Source organism: Bubalus bubalis, chromosome 8 (assembly GCF_019923935.1).
Source record: "Bubalus bubalis isolate 160015118507 breed Murrah chromosome 8, NDDB_SH_1, whole genome shotgun sequence".
Taxonomy (NCBI): Eukaryota; Metazoa; Chordata; class Mammalia; order Artiodactyla; family Bovidae; genus Bubalus; species Bubalus bubalis.
The window spans coordinates 100,751,442-100,772,804 of NC_059164.1; the positions used below are offsets into that span (position 1 = coordinate 100,751,442).

General features: G+C 40.7%; 1 protein-coding gene across 18 annotated transcripts in view; it reads right to left on the minus strand.

Moving 5' to 3' along the window:
• The window catches only part of DGKI (diacylglycerol kinase iota), a 502,019-nt gene that overhangs the window by 214,841 nt on the left and 265,815 nt on the right, over positions 1 to 21,363 (minus strand). For all 18 annotated transcript variants that reach the window (XM_044946917.2, XM_044946916.2, XM_044946915.2 and 15 more), the window contains 2 exons: positions 13,412 to 13,494; positions 11,427 to 11,487 (listed from right to left, as the gene is read on the minus strand). In XM_044946917.2, the coding sequence (XP_044802852.2) occupies positions 11,427 to 11,487; positions 13,412 to 13,494 (144 nt within the window). The remainder of the gene's footprint in view (positions 1 to 11,426; positions 11,488 to 13,411; positions 13,495 to 21,363) is intronic.

The window sequence follows — 21,363 nt, forward strand, 5'->3', positions numbered from 1 at the left end:
TTTTATTTAAGAATCCAGCAGCCAGGAAACAGAAAGGGCACTTATCGCAAGCAGCTTCAATGCGCCAAGCCTCTTCAAAGGGAAAAAGAACCATTTTGTATACATCATTTCATATAAACAAAACGAGACCCGTTCATCACGTGTTTAACTAGTATGTGTATGTGCTCAGTCATATTTGACTCTTCGCCCCGTGGACTGTAGCCATGGGGTTGCAAAGAGTCAAATGCAGGCTCCTCTGCCCATGGCATTTTCCAGGTAAGAACACTGGAGTGGGTTCCCATTTCCTTCTCCAGGGAATCCTCTTGACCAAGGGACTGAACCCACATCTCTTGTGTTTAACTAGAGATCTACTTTAAAATTCAAGAGAGTTTACAATTTAGGGAGGTTGGTTCATCCCTAGGGCATTTCAGGAAATCAGACTAAATCTCAATTCTGGCTCACACTGGCGTTGTCATCTTGATTAAATATTTAACCTCAGTAAGACTCATTTATTTGATTTTCAAAATGAGGATAATAATACCTACCTCACAAGACTGTTTATAGATTAAAACTAAAACATATATAAAAACCTTGATATGGTGCATAGCTGATGGAAGTACTCATTAAATGGTTACTCTGTACGTTATCATCTTAGAAATTAGTAGTGCTTTCCTAAATACCCCTACATTCCTCTTAATGAAACATTAAAAAACATAATTATGGATGAACTTAGTACTTATTATAAGTTTAGGCAGAAAATGGATACTTATACACTAGAATCATATTCCTGTTCTATCTTTTTCTAAGATAAATAATACTTGGTATTTTGTCTTATTATAACTATTTAGAAAAATTACCCCAAACTTGGAAACAGCAAAAAGAAACTTGAATATTGTCACAGTGTCATTCTAGAGCAGCATCACAGGCTTATTTAGGAACTTTATGAGTGTTAAGTTACTGAGAATTTTTGTCCTGTAGAGATACAAACATTGAGAAGAGAAGATCACTTTAAATGCTCTGATTCTATTCCCCCATCAGAACATAAACCAATTTTGTCTCAAATTTAGAAAAATTATTCTGGTATAAACTACATAATTCTTTTCCTCTTCTTCTCCAATAAACTGGTGGTATTATCTTGCTAACTCGTTTATTACAAACCTAAATAAAGTTTTTAACATTTACTGATTCTAAAGTTGTTTGAGAATCATGTTTCAAATTTTTTAACAGTACATTTATTGAACACTACTATATATAAAGCATGGAAATAAGGAATTGAAATATAAAGATGAGTGAGACACTCTAAGATAAGGCAGAATGGTTGCTCTCAAGGATTTACAATTAACAAAAAGAGGGGCATACTGATCTTTCCTGTGTGCCAGTCCCTGAGCAAAGCTTTCTACTGAATGATTAAACTTCAAAACAACTCTCTACAATAGATATAATTTTCATTCCCAATTCGTAGACAAAGAAACCAAGGCTTGAAAGGTTCAGTGATGCCTTAACATCACATCATTTATATGGTAGAGCTGACATTCAAAGCTAGGCTTGCCATACATCAAAGGCCAACCTCTGAGCAACTCTGGTGCGAGGAATGTTTCAGTAAAGAACTAAACTCAGCTCCCAAGTGGCCTGACCATCCCAGAGTCAATGGCATGGACCTTTGGGATCTTTGGAGCACTGGGGAATCCTTCAGTTCAGTTCAGTTCGTCGTTCAGTCATGTCCAACTCTTTGCGACCCCGTGAACTGTAGCACGCCAGGCCTCCCTGTCCATCACCAACTTCCAGAGTTCACCTAAACTCACGTCCATTGAGTCAGTGATGCCATTCAACTATCTCATCCTCTGTCGTCCCCTTCTCCCACCCTCAATCTTTCCCAGCATCTGGATCTTTTCAAATGAGTCAGCTTTTCGCATCAGGTGGCCACAGTATTGGAGTTTCAGCTTCTACATCGGTCTTTCCAATGAACACCCGGGACTGATCTCCTTTAGGATGGACTGGTTGGATCTCCTTGCAGTCCAAGGGACTCTCAAGAGTCTTCTCCAACACCACAGTTCAAAAGCATCAATTCTTCAGCGCTCAGCTTTCTTTACAGTCCAACTCTCACATCCATACATGATTATTGGAAAAACCATAGCCTTGACTAGATGGACCTTTGTTGACAAAGTAATATCTCTGCTTTTCAATATCTGTCTAGGTTGGTTTTCAATATCTGTCTAGATTGTTTTCAATATCTGTCTAGGTTGGTCATAACTTTCCTTCCAAGGAGTAAGCATCTTTTAACTTCATGGCTGTAATCACCATCTGCAGTGATTTTGGAGCCCAGAAAAATAAGGTCAGCCACAGTTTCCCCATCTATTTGCCATGAAATGATGGAGAATCCTTGGAATCTGCTTAATCAAATTCAGTTTATTTGCAGATTTATTAACTGAGCTACACAGAGGCTATGTTATTTGCTCAAGATCAAATAATCAGAAGCGAAAGAAACAAGAGTCATAACCAGGTCTGCTGACTCCTTATCTAAAACCCTTTCTCCTCCATGGTGACTATTTTTTAGGATGTCAAACTTGCCCATCCATCAAGAAGCCTAAAATTGTGCTTACCTTTTAGAAAGGGGTAACACAATGCCGGCCCAAGGCAGGAAACTAAAAATTCAGATCTACAGGGGAGTCCACAAGTCCCCTCATTCGCTCAAACTGAGCAAAACACCCCTAGACAAGTCCTCAGATTCCCACCCAGGGCTTCTTTAGCTCTTCTTTGACACAATACTCACTAAGCTTGCTATTGAAATAAAAGGAAAAAAAAAAGCCAGACGCTAAAGTAGTGCTAATGACTGTTAGAGGTTGTTCCTCGGCCACTGAAAACACAAATGAGATCAAGTCAAAGCAGAGGCCTCTAATAAATGATAAGAAGGGGGTTTAAAGGTCATGAAAAAGGACATGAAAACTCAGAAATCCCAACAATCTGGGCTCCCTGACTACAGCTGTAAACAACCCTGAGTAGAACCAGAGACTCTGAGAAAGGAGGTGGAACTTACTGGAAATCTAATTCAATATCTCATATACAGCAGAGAAAAGAAGACAGACTCTTTAACTTCTCTGCGAGATGCTCTGGCAGCTCCCCTATTCTGATTTATACTCACAAGTCAAATCTAAGTTCTTTTAGGTAGATTTAAATTAGAAATATTTTTCTTGTGGTCCTTTGAAGTAGGTCTGTCTTTTCTGGATAAAATAATGCCATGAGTTCACACTTTGAACATTCTATTTCCCTCCAGACATAAAAATAAGAGGGAAAAAAAAAAAGTCTCCGTGGGTCAGAAACAAAGAAAGCACAGAGGGGCAAGCAGAGGAAGCCAGGCGTTTGGCTTCTGTCTGATTACAGGGGATAAAAGTTCACCCCTTGCTGGCAGGAGGCTGTGTATGAACCAGACTCCCTATGTGGTCAGAAGAAAAGAGGCCAAGAAGAGAGGGTGAGGAGCCACCGCCTGAGGCTGTCATCCACAGAAAGCTGTGATGCCTCGGGCTGGAGGGATAAAGCTTCTATTAGTGAGCTGAAATGCCCATGAGTTTGTTGACACACCTGAAACACCCCTGACCCAGGGTTAGGATGGAGCCCTAACCACTTACAGAAAACCCAACTCAAGCCTCAGGATCCTGGACACCATTCAAACTACTAGAAAAGATGAGTACAAGGGTGCAGAGAAAGAAAAGGGAAAAATCAAACACAGCCAAACATCTTCCTCTGAAGTTGAGCCTGCGGAGAGAAATTCTAAATACCAGGAAGAACACTAAGAGTAAGACAGACCAGAAGGTCAGAGAATAATTTACAACCCATGAAACACAAATAATTGTCAAGTAACTTTGAAATAAGTGTCCCATAACTTCCACGAATTGATAAAGTGTCTCCTAATAGATTTTTATTTTGTGTGTCAAACTTTATTTTTTTGGGCTCCAAAATCACTGCAGATGGTGACTGCAGCCATGAAATTAAAAGATGCTTAGTCCTTGGAAGGAAAGTTATGACCAACCTCAGCAGCATATTTAAAAGCAGAGACATTACTTTGCCAACAAAGGTCCATCTAGTCAAGGCTATGGTTTTTTCAGTGGTCATGTATGGATGTGAGAGTTGGACTGTGAAGAAAGCTGAGCGCTGAAGAATTGATGCTTTTGAACTATGGTGTTGGAGAAGACTCTTGAGAGTCCTTTGGATTGCAAGGAGATCCAACCAGTCCATCTTAAAGGAGATCAGTCCTGGGTGTTCATTGGAAGGACTGATGTTGAAGCTGAAACTCCAATACTTTGGCCACCTCAGGCGAAGAGTTGACTCATTGGAAAACACCCTGATGCTGGGAGGAATTGGGGGCAGGAGGAGAAGGGGACGACAGAGGATGAGATGGCTGGATGGCATCACCGACTTGATGGACATGAGTTTGGGTGAACTCTGAGAGTTGGTGATGGACAGGGAGGCCTGGCGTGCTGTGATTCATGGGGTTACAAAGAGTTGGACACAACTGAGCGACTGAACTGAACTGAATAGATCTTTGATCAGTATAATTGTCCTCATTCAAACTTTAAGAATTGTTCCTTTCTTTTTCTTGGAAGGCTGCCAAGATTCCACATGAAACTGTGGTGTGATTCCACAAAATGGCAAGAGTCCTCTGGACCCTCTGACTCGTCACCATCTCCTTTCTGTTTTAGACTTGGCTTCTCCAGTGGCTCAGATGGTAAAGAATCTGCCTGCAAAATAGGAGACTCAGGTTTGATTCCTGGGTGGGGAAGATCCCCTGGAGATGGAAATGGCAACCCACTCCAGTATTCTTGACTAGAGAATCCCTTGGACAAAGGAGCTTGGTGGGCTATAATCCATGGGGTTGCAAAGAGTTGGACATGGACTGAGCTACTTTTGCTTCATTTTTAAGCATAAAAGGAAAACATACAGTTGATTTGAATGTAAGGGATCTTCCCCTTTCTTACCAGTTGATCAGGTTAAAAAAAAAACAACTGCAGAAATAGATTCTCTCTCCTTTTCCCAATAGCCAGTTTGTTGTTGTTCAGATACTAAGTCGTATCTGACTCTTTGCAATCCCATGGATTGCAGCACACCAGGCTTCCCTATCCTTCATTATCTCCCAGAGTTTGTTCAAACACATGTCCATTGATTTGGTGATGCCATCCAATGGCCAGTTAATCAACTATTTAATTTCCCCCTGAATACAAGCAGGCATTATCAATTACATAACCCTTGGAGTCATCAAACGTCTCCTGCCTTTCACAGCACAGATTTTTTTGTCTTGAATCCATAGTTGGCTCACAGTTCTTTGGCTAACGTGGGTCTGGATCTTTCTTTCACACAACTCTTGGATAATGTTTCTCATCCAAGAGCTATATCATCACTACCCAACAACCACCTCCCACAAGGGAACATAACCCAGGAAAGGCACAGAGATGGGGTAGACTTGCTGGGTCAGAAGCCTGGCTCTTTCACATACTGGCCAGGTGAGCTTAGGCAAGTCAGTTAACCTAGTTCCCTCCTATTTAAAAAGGAGTAACAGTACTTGCCTCATATGGGCATTTTATCAATTAAATGACATAAAGACATTGATTAGCAGGTGCCTGACAAATAGGAAACCCTAAAATTAACATTTACTGCTCTGCCTTAAGCTATATTTTTCTTCCTTTTTCTTTACTTCATCCATAAAAGCCCAGTTTCCTAGAAGCAAAATACCTTTTTCCTGTCTCTCCACTTCAAAGTTGAGCCTTGAATTTCACAGATCGATCCCAACACTGACTGCCAACAAGTCACAAAGTCTTTCACAGACTATCAAAAAAAGTAAAAGCCAAGCTGTACTATAGCAGAAAGGTGAAAGAGACAGGGGATGGGGGTAGAAGGGGCAGGGCAGTGGTGGGGAGAGACTACAGAACAAATACACCTACAAGAGAGGAGGCATAAAAGATCTTCAGTAATAGTCCATGTCTCTGCCCCTATGAGAACAAAACTATATAAAAAGTCTTAAAGTCTGTTATCAGCAGCTCTCCCTTCCCAGGACCCAGGACCCTGCTCCTGCTGGAAGTCCAGATGCATATTTGTGGGCAGGACTGTGTTTGTAGAGAATTTTGCATTACCCCAAATCATCTCCACAAGCACCTCTTCAATTAAACTTAATTAATTGCAGCAGTGGACACTTAGCATATTTCCCATCCCAACTGAAGAATGGGCAGAATCATGTTCCAGGTAGCAGAGCTCCTTCCTGCCTTCATGTTAGGAAAAGCAGGGCTGACAGACCTAGCACACCAGGGTCCCCGGCTTCAGCCCTGAGCAAAGCAGCCCAGCCCAGAGGCCGCAGCAGTTGCGCGATGCTGCCACCTCCTGGCCACATTCAGCTATAACTATCGCCAGATAATTTCCCAAGTGCAGGCGGAGCAGTTTTCATTCAGCAATATGCTAGCTTGAGAACGGACTGAGGGGCCGGCGAACAGGATCGTGAATTGACATTTTCTTTGAACAGAGCGGGTGCACAATTGCCTTTCCTCATATTATCTGCAGGCAGAAGAGTAAAGGATTCTCATATGAAGAAATCAAAAGAACGAGGGGAACGTTTCTGCACCCTGAAAGACCATCCAAAGACAGCATTTGACACCTAGGTTCCCTTCCTAGCATGTACACTGCCATTTGTCCTTTTGATATTTTTATATTTGCACTTAATAGTTTACAAAGTCACTCTATGGTAAGATAAATGTTTAAAATCAGCGCTAAAGGATTGAGAAAAAAGCCAAAATACGAGTTTTTGTTTTTTTTTTTTTAATACAATGTAGACTTTAGGCTGTCCATTCTCTCACTGGCATGAAGACAACTGAGGTTACACCATGCGCTGCTTCTCAAGAGAGTCTGGGATGTGGAGAGGTTGAGAGAGAAGACGCATGTGGAACAATTTTCTTGCCCTGTCAATTAGAAGGAAACAGACCTTTTTTCCCTGTTCTGCGGCTGCAGTGAGCCAGGGCATGGGCGTGCCTTCTGTTTAGCATGTATCCTCACCTGGGGATGCCAACTGAACCAGAAATAAGCATGCTGTAGTTCAAGTCCATCTAACTCCAGCCCTTGGGAAAGACATCAACAGGATTAAGGGTGGACCTTTGGGTCCAGCTCAGTTCATCAAGACCAAGGACAGGGTAATGACAGATCACACTGCACCTTAAGGATCCTTAAGGAGGGGAGGGGACCTGTGACTTCAGTGTCTCAGTTTACAGACTCCTTGATAGTTAAGCAGCAGCCATGGGGAGTTTGATGGCTGGAGATGTGGTCACAGAAAGCACAGAATGCAAATCTACCCCATGACAAAAGACAGAATATGTCTAGTTTAAAACATGAAGATTTGAGATCATTCTGAGTTATTTTCTCTCCGCCTAGAGATCAAAGATGGGACCAGCCCGCTGGATACCTGCAACTATGTGACCATCTTGGGATTCTGTAAACCAGTTACAAAGAGCCTGAAACTGTGGCACTGTCCCCCGCAGCCACCACTGGCCAGGTGTGGTCACAGACTGCTCAAATGTGGCTGATCCAAACTGGAGGCGCTGTAAATTTAAAATATAGGCTGGTTCTGGAGACAATACAAACTGAGCATGAAATATCCCATTAGTAACTTTACACTGACTGTGTGTTGAAATGATAGCATCTTGGATATACTGGGTTAAAGAAAATATATTATAAAATCAATTTCACCTGCTTCTTAGTTTTTTAAGTGTCTTCTAGAAAACTTAAAATTAAAGACTGCAGCTTACATAATAGTTCTCCTGAACGCCAATGGTCTATACTAATACAACGCTACAGCTGTGAAGACCCTGAGGGATCCAAATGTGTCTGTTTTCAGACTTAGAACATCTCAGAAGGGGTTAAGGAACTTGCCAAAAGCCACAGCAACGGTGGCACAAGCATCTCTTCCTCTTCCAAGTGCAGTATATGCCTTTGTACTTTTTAACAGCATCAAATTAAAGTAACTCATACTGAAGCCTAAGAACTTTTTTCCAAATTAATACAAGATGTCTGTATATCAAATAATACTTTGTATATAAACTGATGTGATTAAGGATTAACATATCATCATCCCAACCAGTCAAAAGTATTCCATTTCTGATTCTTCCTAGAGCCTTGTCACTTAAAATTCTGACAACCTCTACAGTGATAGACATACTCACTAAATGAAGGCTGAGCACCTGATGTCAAACATATACCCGGCACTCAGGAATTATCCTTCATTTGCCAAGAGCCAAGAGTTTCTCTTCATGACTCCATCAGCAGGCCTCTCCTTCAAACAAATGCTCAAAATTAAAAGTTTCTTATTCTAAACTGATCAAATTAAAAATGTTAATCATGTACCTTGATAAACACGTCATAAACCCCAGATACCTTTCACAGCACAACTTGTTTTGACAAGGTAAAATAAAATCAAATCTGGGTTTACATAAGGTAGAAGATATGCATGGAGAAGGCAATGGCAACCCACTCCAGTACTCTTGCCTGGAAAATCCCATGGACAAAGGAGCCTGGTGGGCTGCAGTCCATGGGGTCGCTAAGAGTCGGACACGACTGAGCGACTTCACTCTCACTTTTCACTTTCCTGCATTGAAGAAGGAAATGGCAACCCACTCCAGTGTTCTTGCCTGGAGAATCCCAGGGACGGGAGAGCCTCGTGGGCTGACGTCTATGGGGTCACACAGAGTCGGACACAACTGAAGTGACTTAGCAGCAGCAGCAGAAGATATGCAAAGTTTTGATTCTACATGATTGGACTACAGAGGTTACCACTGACAAAAATAATTAGCTCAAAAGAATGTGTCAATTCTAAGGGAAATATACCACTTTTCATAGCTGTTGTACATATAAATGTCTACTGCAGTTGTGAACTATGTAGAAGGATGTAAAAACTGAAGCTAGGATCATAGATAAGGTACCAGGGAGGAAAAAGCACCCAGAACATAAATGAGAAGTTACATCTAGGCTTCTGGAAGACCTAGATTATGGTCTAGGTCTTCCAGATACCTAATTATGGTATCTGGAAGATACCAAAAAGATACCTAATTATGGTATGTTTAAAGAAGAGATGCTAGAAAAGATAACAAAAGTAGGAGAACCAGGTAGTATGTGAGTCAAGAAGGTGACATTAATGATACCAGAAAGTATTTCTAGAAATTCAACACTGTGATTGGATCTGCTCATTACACTCCTTATGTGTGTTGCTCATTAGTTGCTCAATCGTGTCCCGACTCTTTGCAACGCCATGGACTGTAGCCCACCAGGCTCCTCTGCCCATGGGATTCTTCAGGCAAGAATACTGGAGTGGGTTGCTATTAACCCAGGGATAAAACCCATGACTCTTTCACTGCAGGTGGATTCTTCACCATCTGAGCCACCAGGGAAGCTCAGAAATCATTAGGGTGGTACTGAATCTCACTCATTATGGGTTTTGTCCCATTGATGGCATCTCCGACTCAATGGACATGAGTTTGAGCAAACTCCAGGAGATAGTGAAGGACAGGGAAGCCTGCTACAGTCCATGGGGCTGCAAAGAGGCAGGCACAACTTAGCGACAACAATAAATCTCTCATTCTGGGTTTTGTCTATTAAAGTGTGCCAGGCACTCTATTAAAACTATTCTCCTGAAAACCACCAGTTATCTCCTAGTTTCCAAATCCATACTAATCCTTCAGTCTCTTAATAATATAATTACTGTCTGTCTTGAAACTTCTTTGGGGGTTGTTTTCCTTGATAAGACTACTGATGGTCCTTCTCCTTCGATCTTTTTCTCTTCTATTGAAATTCAGCTCTGACTCCATAATTACAAATGTTTCACATGTGTCTGGACTAGGCTCTTCTTTCTCTTTCCTTTATGCTTTGAATTTCCATGTTTCCAAACATTTCTCGTCAATACCACAAACCCTAGAACAGTGCTTTCTACACATACCTGCTGAATAGAGGGAAAAAAGCCGTGAGGGGGTTGGGGGTGGGCAGAGAGAGGTGATGAGAGACTCAGGGGAGAAGGGGAAGTTTGGAAGGTGGAACAGCCAGTCCATGATGAAGCCCAAGATATGAAGATGGCACAGGCAGCCAACACGGATTTGAGGTAATTGTCATTTGAGAGAGAGAAAGGACCCTGAATTCAGGATACCAGGAGTATCCCAACAGTCAAATCATTCTGGAAAGCACCAGGTTAAACAAAGCAAAATAGGTTTGGCTTCTTTAAGACTTTATAATGAATTTTATAAGCTAATAATGTGTATCAGAGTTTCAAAGAATAGTAAAAACTATTTTCTCAACTGAAAATTGTTTTCCTCTCTGCAGAAAATCTTAAAGGACTAGTGGAATCACTGTTTAATTTCTTTCTGGTTGTGCTTATTAGTATATAATGTGTATTCAGCACAGCATTAAGTGCTCACGTGCTGTGAGAGATAAAATTAGAAGATTCTGTTGCTACCTTTGAGAATAAAACATTCTAATTAAGAAAATTAGAGAAAAGCCAAAGATAGTTCACAATAAAATCCTATGAGATCGGACTCTAAATACAGAAGAAAAGATACTGAACAGCAAAATCTAAATGTCACCATTCTCAATTATTTGCCTTTGCTAAATATAGCAACATAAGTAGAGGGCAAACTGAGAAACAGATGAGACAAACTGGGGAAAATACACTCGTGATATTAAACGTCAGCCCAATTCCATCTTTTCTCCTAAAATGACTCCAAAGAGGATTAACTGTGATCTTTAAGACAAAATGTTGGTCAATATTCTAACTTTTATTTCCACAAGTAAAAAAAAAAAGCAATAATTCAATTGTGTATGCATATTTCTCTTCCAGAATTGTGACCAACTATTAATAATATCTGGAAATAGGTCAGTTTCTGTTTTACAAATCATTTAGTCATCTATGATCTTCATTCTAGTGCTCTGGCTAGAAGATCACTTCTAGTGATCATAAGATCATTCTAGTGATCTAGTGATCTTCATTCTAGTGATCCTTACTTTGTGGATCAGAGAGACACAGGACAGGAGAGGGGGAAACAGAATTTAGAAAGACCAAGACTGAATCCTTAAGGGCAATAACAAGAGTCCCTCCTAACCCTTACGGGCTTGGATTCACATAAGAGACAAATGTTTTAGGGCAGTGGTCCCCAACCTTCTGGCACCAGGAACTGGTTGTATGGAAGATAATTTTTCCAAGGACCAGGGTGGGGGGAGGGTGGTTCGAGTGCATTACATGTATTGTGCACTTTACTTCTATTCTGATTATATCAGTTCCACCTCAGATCATCGGGTATTAGATCCCAGAGGTCAGGGGCCCCTGTTTAGGGGACTGGAGAGACTGTGAGGTGGGAAGAAGAAAGACACATGTTTTCAGGAGAACAAATGGCAGACGGAAGAAACAAGGAAGAGAGCCGGATTCTCTTTCAAGGACCTACCGTTCCATCCCCGCCACAGGCCAGAATCCGCAGGTTTGGTACCTTCCTATACAACTCAAGCCTGTGGAGGAAACAGGAAAAAGTTAACAAAAGAGCCTGTCCCTGGCCACTGCAGAGAGCATTATTCCAACACACAGCACAAAAGAGGGGGAGGGGCAGGTGAAGAGAATGTATAATTATGAGGATGGTAATACCTTCAAAACTAGTTACAAAGCGACTCGATCTGAGTGATCACAATAGGACTGACTCCAACAGTCAGATTAGAGGCTGGCCAATCAGATTAGAGGCTGGCAGCCAACACCGTGTTTAAGTGGCCAGTATTGGAACTCCTAGCGCTTATTTCCCATGACTCCTATTAATGTGTCAACTCACATTATTTCCCTCATTAGTGTCAACTTCCTTCTTTTTCTTTCCAGTCATTCTCCTTCTCCTTTCTCAAAGAAAACCATCATTGATCAATAGTCCTTATAAGTCTCTTCCTTATACTTGATTAGCTTTCCTCAGATCTATTTATTTTTCAGACTTATACTTCCCACTCTCAACCCTAGAAAACCTTCTTCAGAGAGATGGGACACCCCACCAGCATTATTACAAATGCACCCACAACTCCACTCACTCGCTAATACTAAAACCTCCATTTATACCTCTCAGCCCAAAGAGGGAAGATGTACCGAATTTTCTTTATTTTGATTTTGTCTTCTTGAAAATTGATCTTTCCTGTTGTCTCTGAAGAAAATGCAATGACACTTCCCCTACTAAACTGTCTGCTGAAGTGAAGATTCTAATGGCTCTACTCCAGAAACATCACCTTATTTACATCAAATGACATTTTGCCTGAAAACAATTTCTGTCTTGCCATATTCTTTATGGTGATCTATGAAGTTATCTACCTAAGGCCTAACTGAAAATGATAAAATCTTAAGAAAAGTAAACATAAAAGGGCAAAACCCAGGATTGTAGATTTGCTTTAATAGATCTGAATGCAGATGTATTAATAGATGTGTAATAGAATGTATAATAGAATGATGTACTCTATTAAAAAAATAGAAGTCTTATAGCAAACTCTAGTGGCAAAGAAGTTCATAGATTAGAAGAATGATAACAGAAATTAATTTTCATAATTAATGTCCTCCTGCATGCTTAAAATGCATAATTTACCCATTTCATAGAGGAATATTATTTTTCTAGAAATTATCTGATAAATTCTCAGAAATGATCTGAGTGCTTCTTTGCCTCTGATATTACTTATTGAAAAGTAATTAGTATCTCTTTAGCTCTAAGGTTTAACAGATGAAATCTGAACTATCTTACAGATGGGTTTTCAAAAGGGAACCAGACAACAGCAGAAACATCCCTGGCTCTTTCCTACCATACACCCTTCCACCAAAAGGAAGATATAAGATACATGTCACCTACAACTAGACTTTATTTTCCACCCCTTTCAACAAAAAATAGAGAATGAAATTTCTGAGAGGCCCAAACAAGGGATTAAACAGGAACTAGAATGTCTCCCCTACTCTGCTATGGAATCTACAGGTATAATCAATTCACTAGTTTCACAAGTGCTCATGGATGCTACACACAATCTCTAAATCAAATAAACAAACACATTCATAAACAGATCATGGCCATTCTCCACAAAGATACACTTGTTCCTCTTAAGGTACATCTCCAAAGCCATACATGCAGAAGTAGAAAAAGGATGGATCCTTTCTCAATTCAGACTTGCCCCTTATCTACAGTTACATGTGTCTAAGCAACAAACACACGAGGAGTTAGTAACACACAGGATATGCGTTGAATGAAACTTAGCGAAGAGGGGAAACATCAGGTGAAGTTTTAGAGGGAGAGTAGTAGAGGTGAGCAAGTAGATGAAAGACAGAAAATACTTCACAACGTAATCAAATAATAAACCAGGACCCCAAAATAGAAAGATCTCACCCGCCTGAAACGGTATGAACCACAGAGGGTATTTCCAGACTTACGCATCTTTCGGTCCTTCCTGAGAAAGGTCAAAGACTTGCCGTGGATTCAGGTACCACATGAACATCTGTAGGACTTTGGTTCCCTGTAACAACAACAACAAAAGACAATAATAGAAAGAGGCTTCCAAATATTAGCTCCTCATTTAAAGAATAAAAATAGATCCTGTTCTGAAAAATAATATCAAACAGTATAGAATAGTAGTTAAAACTCATGGGTTTTGGCCATCTCTATACATAGGCTGAATGCCTACATACATGCTGTTAACTTATGTAACTCTGAGCAATTTCTCTAATTTCATTAAGCTCAGCTCTCCATGCAGAGATAAAAACGCCTACTTCACAGTGTGCTGTGTGCTAAATCACTTCAGTCGTGTCCAACTCTTTGTGACCCTCTGGACCATAGCCCACTAGGCTCCTCTGTCCATGGGATTCTCCAGGCAATAATACTGGCATGGGTTGCCATTTCCTCCTCCAGGAGATCTTTCCAACCCAGGGATCCATCCTGTGTCCCTTACATCTCCTGCACTGGCAGGGGAGTTCTTTACCACTAGCACCACCTGGGAAGCCCTTCACAGACCTGTTGCAAAGATTAAATACACTGTGGATGGCATGCAGTAAGTGCTTAATGACTGAGCCCTATTAGCTTGTGTCATCATTATTTAATTCATGAAAATCCACATAGGAAAGTTAGTCAACTTATGCAATTTAACATTAATTTTTATTTTATTGTGCAGATTACTAGGGTCTTTGCATAATATGAAATATGGACAGTATTAACTATATATAATTTTCTTGAAATAAATGTTTTTAACCACAGCAAAAGTATCTCAGGCTCCCCATTATTTATAATATATGGTGTTTCCAAATCTTACTTTGATATTTTTCAATTTCCATGTCTATACCTGTATCTATTTCTCAAAATCATTTCTGGAGTGTCTCGAGTAATTGCAACATTTATAGAGCTGTCATCATGGCAAATACAAGGCACTTCTAGAGGTCATTTCCTAAAGTGAATTGAGAAAAACAATAAAAGAATAATTTTTCATTCCGTTCAGTTGCTCAGTCGTGTCTGACTCTTTGCGACCCCTTGAATCGCAGCACACCAGGCCTCCCTATCCATCACCATCTCCTGGAGTTTACCCAAACTCATGTGCATCGAGTCGGTGATGCCATCCAGCCATCTCATCCTCTGTCGTCCCCTTCTCCTCCTGCCCCAATCCCTCCCAGCATCAGGGTCTTTTCCAATGTGTCAACTCTTCGCATGAGGTTACCAAAGTATTGGAGTTTCAGCTTTAGCATCAGTCCTTCCAATGAACAGGACTGATCTCCTTTAGAATGGACTGGTTGGCTCTCCTTGCAGTCCAAGAGGTTAGGCAATATCAAAAGAGGTTTAAAATTGAGTAGGGTGCCTCACTTTAGATCACTATCAACCACAGCAAATAATATTTGATTGGTTGGGCAGCATCTGTTGCTTCTAATTATAGTCCCTTAACTAGCTATCATAATTGCTCTTTCTTAAAAATATTCCTGTTTGTATTCTTATATTCTGTATTTGAGAGTCATCCTATTATAGTAGAAATAGCACAATATTTGAGTCAGAGCTAACTTGGATGTTCTAACTGGGTAACTGTGAACATTTATAATCTTGTAGAAATTCAGCATGTAAAATACGGCAGTGTCTGCTTCCCAGGGTGATTATGAGAATTGAATGAATCAGTAATAGTTACATATCCAGCACAGTCCATGGCACAAAATAGGCCTTTGTAAATGTTAGTCCCTTTCTTTTTTGCTCCTTGTTAATCTATTCATTAAATTACACTTGAGGGTGTGAGGGCTAAAGTGTAGTTTATAATTATCACATTGTTATGCCAGTTGTTGCAGAGGCCATGGTAGGTCTTTTTGTTCCACATCTCATCCAAACCTATAATTTAAAAGTTCTGCTTTATCGTGTGCTTGCTATAAATTTAGGAATAACACTCTATCCTTAATTATTACAACTAACCCAATCCTTCAGTTTCACCAAATGACATGCTTCCCTTCCTATAAAATTCAAACATAGGTTTAGATATATAATGGTAACTAAATACTAGACTGCTCTCTTCTTTCCATACCAGAGCTTGGTATCAAGTCAGTTGGGATTATTTCAGGTAATCTTTTATGTTTCATAGGTAACACCAGAGTCATTTTAATGACCGATTGGCTTATTAAAAAATTCCAACTGACTTGCTAGAAAATTAAATTTTCACTTTTAGATTCCTAGGGCAATGTGTATTGTCAATGTTAATTACTCCCTTCTTGTCACCTTTGGCTCTGGTAGAGTGTGCATTTCAATTTCAGCTTCTCTTACACATATAATACTAGGTAATTAACACCTTTCAAAAAATACAAATAAGAAGCATTGAGAAGGTTTTTTTCAATCTTCAAATTTCTCTAAAAGGTTTGGGTGTTCACACTGTTTTGGTTTTTGCTCATTCTGTGTGAGGTAGAACACCTAACTGTCTACAGTTATCCTTTTGAAGAAGGATTATTTTTTAAGGCTGGTAAATTTTGCACCCCATGCTTCTAGGAGGCGCCACTGACAATGCAGTCTACTGGAATGAGGCGCTCTGGAACTGAGCAGGGGTGACTGGCATAAACACACAAGGCTGCCCTTAAGCGTTTACCTTCAGTTTAGTTCAGTTCAGTCGCTCAGTTGTGTCCGACTCTTTGCAACCCCATGAATTGCAGCATGCCAGGCTTCCCTGTCCATCACCAACTCCCGGAGTTCACCCAAACCCACGTCCATCGAGTTGGTGATGCCATCCAGCCATCTCGTCCTCTGTCGCCCCCTTCTCCTCCTGCCCCCAATCCCTCCCAGCATCAGAGTCTTTTCCAATGAGTCAACTCTTCAGTAACCTTTCTAAAATATATTCGTTTGCGAAAATGGTCAGTGTCTGAATAACGCATTGCACTGTATTAAGTCAATCTTGGTGGGTAAAGAAAAGAAGCCTAGCACACATTCAAGTCAGGTCTATTAATTCTGCTGTTACCTCTAGGATGAGCTACTTTAGGGCTTTAATAGATACAATTTATTCAATAGAATTGAATGGGTGGACAAGTACTAACTCACCAGGAAAAGGGTGATTTCTTTCTTTCTCACAGACAAGATTAAGTCTACTCCATCATTTACACAGTTCACTAGCAGGTTCCAAATACTCTCATAGTCATCACATGCTATATGCCTTGCAAAAGCTGAATTTCTGGGCAAGAGGTTTTTTTTTTAGTTTTCTCTAAATTAAAAAAAAGGCTATTATACATCAATTCTAATACACTCTGAAGAGTGTTCTCATACTCAAGGTTGTAGCTGTAATACCTCAATCTTTTTTAAGATATTGTGAGATTGGATATTCCTACGGAATGTTAAAACATTGTTCTCTCCAGCTCTAGGTGTCAGGAAACAAAATGGGACATCATAGACAATAGATACACTTTTATCTATGAAAATAGATACACTTTTCTAGATAGAAACAAGCAGTATTCATCCACTCACCTACTAAGGGCCAGGTACAGTTTTAGGTAAGGGAATCAGGAGATGGACGAGACAGAGAAGATTCTTGCTCTCAAAAGGAAGTTCTCTGATTTATTCATAGAATATAGTAATTTGGGGGTAAAAAGAATCAACTAAGAATGGGTCAGTTCAAACAGCAGCACATCAAGCACTGAAATTCTCATATAAGGCTAAATGGTCTATGCTACTAAGCAAACTTTGGTTTATATCATGGAAATATTTTCTAGATCATGAAAAGAACTGTCCATAAGAAACATCTGAGGAAAATCTAACAGCAGGAGGAAGAGGTGAAGAAATCTCTTAACCCAAACAATCCCAAAGGAATTTATGCAATAAATCTGCGTTAGGCTCCTAACCTGTACCCATGTGCGCACCCAGGAGCTCAACACAAAATAAACTCACTCACTAAAGATGGTCAATGCTATGTTGAAGATGCCAACTGAAATGCATGAGTGGCCAGTGCAGATACTCAAAGCCCAACTGTGGGGACTGGACAAAGGCTTCCTATATATGATGCTTGAACTTTGTCTTGAAAGATGAGTAGAGTTAACCACTTGTTTTTAGATGAAGTAGACAAAAATGTTTTAGGCACAACCCATGTGAAGCAGCAAGACGTATCATGGAAAAACTATATCCCTTGCAGTCTTTGGACCGTAAGGCTGAGGTGGTGGGAGATGAAACTGCACAAGTGAGTTGCAGATTAATTCATAGAGACCAGGGGTCCCCAACTCCCAAGCCACAGACCACCTGTGCACAGCCTGTCAGGAACCAGGTAGCAAAGCAGGAGACGAGTAGCAGGTGAGCGAGGGAAGCTTCATCTGTATTTATAGTTGCTTCCCATCACTCATATTACCGCCTGAGCTCAACTATCTAGTTGAAGGAAAATAAGCTCAGGGCTCCCACTGATTATGTATTATGGTGAGTTATATAAATATTTCATTATATATCACACGTAATAATAATTGAAATAAAGTGCAGAATAAATGTAATGCACTTGAATTATCCTGAAACCATCTCCAACCCCACCGCCCCACAGTCCAAGGAAAAATTGTCTTCCACGAAACCAGTCCCTGGTGCCATCAAGGCTGGGGACCGCTGATATAGGCTATGGAGCTTGGGCTTTGTTTTGCAGGAAATGAGAGTCCCTGAAGTGCTTGAATCGGGAGAACAGGACTTACATTTTGATACATCAGTGTCACTACAGACTAAGGAGCTAGACATCCAGGCCCTAGACCTATCAAAGGGGCCAGATGCCTTGGTTTGTCCTATACACTGATGTCTGTTCTCTAAAATTCACCCTCAACATGAAGGTAGGGCCTTTGGAAATGGCACACAAAAGACACGCAACATCACTAATAATTAGAGAAGTACAAATCAAAACCACAATGAGGTCATCACCTCAATGGTCAGAAAGGTCATCATCAAAGAGTCTACAAACAATAAATGCTGGAGAGTGTAGAGAGAAGGGACCCTCCTACACTGCTGGTGAGAATGTGCATCAGTGCTGCCACTAAGAACAACAGGATGAAGGTTCCTCAGAAAACTGAAAATAGAGCTACCATATGATACAGCAGTCGTACTCCTGGGCACATATCCAGAGAAAGGTTTGATTTGAAAATATATATGGACACCAATCTTCATAGCAATACTATTCACAATAGCCAAGACATAGAAGCAACCTAAATTCCATCACAGGTAAATGAATAAGGAAGATGTTTTATATATATCAGTTCAGTCACTCAGTCATGTCCAACTCCCTGAAACCCCATGAAGTGCAACACGCCAGGCCTCCCTGTCCATCACCAACTCCCAGAGTTCACTGAGACTCATGTCTATCGAGTCAGTGATGCCATCCAGCCGTCTCATCCTCTACCGTCCCCTTCTCCTCCTGCCTTCAATTTTTCCCAGCATCAGGGTCTTTTCAAATGAGTCAGCTCTTCACATCAGGTGGCCAAAATATTGGAGTTTCAGCTTCAACATCAGTCCTTCCAATGAACACCCAGGACTGATCTCCTTTAGGATGGACTGGTTGGATCTCCTTGCAGTCCAAGGGACTCTCAAGAGTCTTCTCCAACACCACAGTTCAAAAGCATCAATTCTTCAGCACTCAGCTTTCTTTATAGTCCAACTCTCACATCCATACATGAGTACTGGAAAAACCATAGCCTTGACTAGACGGACCTTTGTTGACAAAGTAATGTCTCTTCTTTTTAATATGCTGTCTTGGTTGGTCATAATTTTCATTCCAATGAGTAGGCGTCTTTTAATTTCATGGCTGCAGTCACCATCTGCAGTGATTTTGGAGCCCCAAAAAATAAAGTCAGCCACTGTTTCCACTTCTCCATCTATTTGCCATGAAGTGATGGGACCAGATGCCATGATCTTAGTTTTCTGAATAAATGCATATATATATATATATGGAGAAGGAAATGGCAGCCCACTCCAGTATTCTTGCCTGGAAAATCCCATGGATGGAGGAGCCTGGTGGGCTACAGTCCATGGGATCACAGAGAGTCAGACACGACTGAGTGACTTCACTTTCATTTTATATATATGTGTGTGTGTGTATGTGCATATATATATATATACACACAATAGAATATTACTCATCCATAAATAAGGTCATTTGAAGCAACAGGGATGGAACTAGAGATTATCATATGAAGTGAAGTAAGTCAAAGACAAATATCATGTGATAACACTTAGATGTGGAATCTAAAACTATAATACAAATGAACTTATTTACAAAACAGAAACTCACAGACATAGAAAACAAACTTATGGTTACTAAAGGGGAAAGGGGGCAGGGGACACATTAGCAGTTTGGGATTAGCAGATACAAACTATTATATAAAACAGATAAACAATAAGATCCTACTGTAAAGCACAGGGAACTATTACTCAACATCCTTTAATAAGCCATAATGGGAAAAAATACACACATATTGAATCACTTCACTGTACACCAGAAACACCACAATGTAAATCAACTATATCTCAATAAAAAAAAAAGAATAGTGGTTTTTGATTTATGCTTAGGTTGAACACAGTAGAAAACAACATCTTCTTTGAGGTTGTTTGTTCAGTACTTAGAAGTAGTTTGGGGATTCAGATTTGAAGTTACTCCTGTCTCCTCTTTCCTCCTACCTGGGTTGACTTTCCCTGGCCTGACTCAGGACGGGTGCCCCCGATGTGGGAAAGCCTGTCCACGGATAGGGGTACAAACTCGGTCAGTATGAGCCTGTCCACAGACTGAACATCCTTTCCTCCTATAACCTGCTCATAAGCTCCCTGGGAACTCCCATCCAAGGGTCCAACTCATGCCATGCCTGAACCCTGGGATTTCACACTGAACAGTGTAAGTACCCAAGGTCTGGACACTTGACTCTAAGGACTGCTTGGCTAGAATAAATAGCAATCAGATCCCCTGCTTACAGGAAATAAAGCCTATATTTTAGGAAAACTTGAAGCCTAACCTACAAGAACATTGAATCACTATGTTGGACACCTGAAACCAATATAATATTATAAATCAGCTACAGCTCAATTAAAAGAAAGACATCTGCCTAACCATGCATGTATAATCTATGCCACTGAAGATGAAATTTGTGAAGGAGACCCAGTAGGAAAGCAGGAAGCATTGAGAGGCATCAGAAAGGCCCATAAGACTCAGGCACAAATGTGCTAATGAGTCAGGGGCATCCAAAAAACATTAAGAGTTGAAGTTAAAGCGGAGAGATGCGTGAGCAGTCGGGCCCTTTCTCGAGCCCTCAGGTTTCCACACTGAGAAGGGGATCACGCAGGAGTCAAGTTTATCTTTCTTCTTGTCTGCAGGAGACAACACTAAAGTTGGTATCGCAACCCCTAACTCTAGTGACTGTTCCCTCACATAGCTCACATCCCATCAATAACAGCCATACCACCAACCTCCAAAGCTTTGCAGAACACCCAGCATGTGTCTACCTGAAGGGTTAGAAAAAGAGACAATTACTGTAAAGCACCTGTTTAAAAGAGGCTTCTCTGGTGGCTCAGATGGTAAAGGATCTGCCTGCAATGCGGGAGACCTGGGTTTGACCCCTGGGTCGGGAAGATCCCCTGGAAAAGGGAATGGCAATCAACTCCAGTATTCTTGCCTGGAGAATTTCATGGACAGAGGAGCCTGGTGGGCTGCAGTCATGGGGTTGCAAAGAGTCGGACAAGACCAAGCGACTAACACACAAACACATGTTTAAAAGAAGTCATTGTTTAAAAAATAAGATATAAAAACCGCCCCCATGTTCAGCTCAGTATCTTCCTGCCAAGTGTTGGAAATTTTCTGAAAAAAATACTGAAAAAAAAAACAAAAAGAGCTATAGGCATTTTACTTGCCAGCAGATGGCGATGTAGTCTAATTAGCTGAAGAACA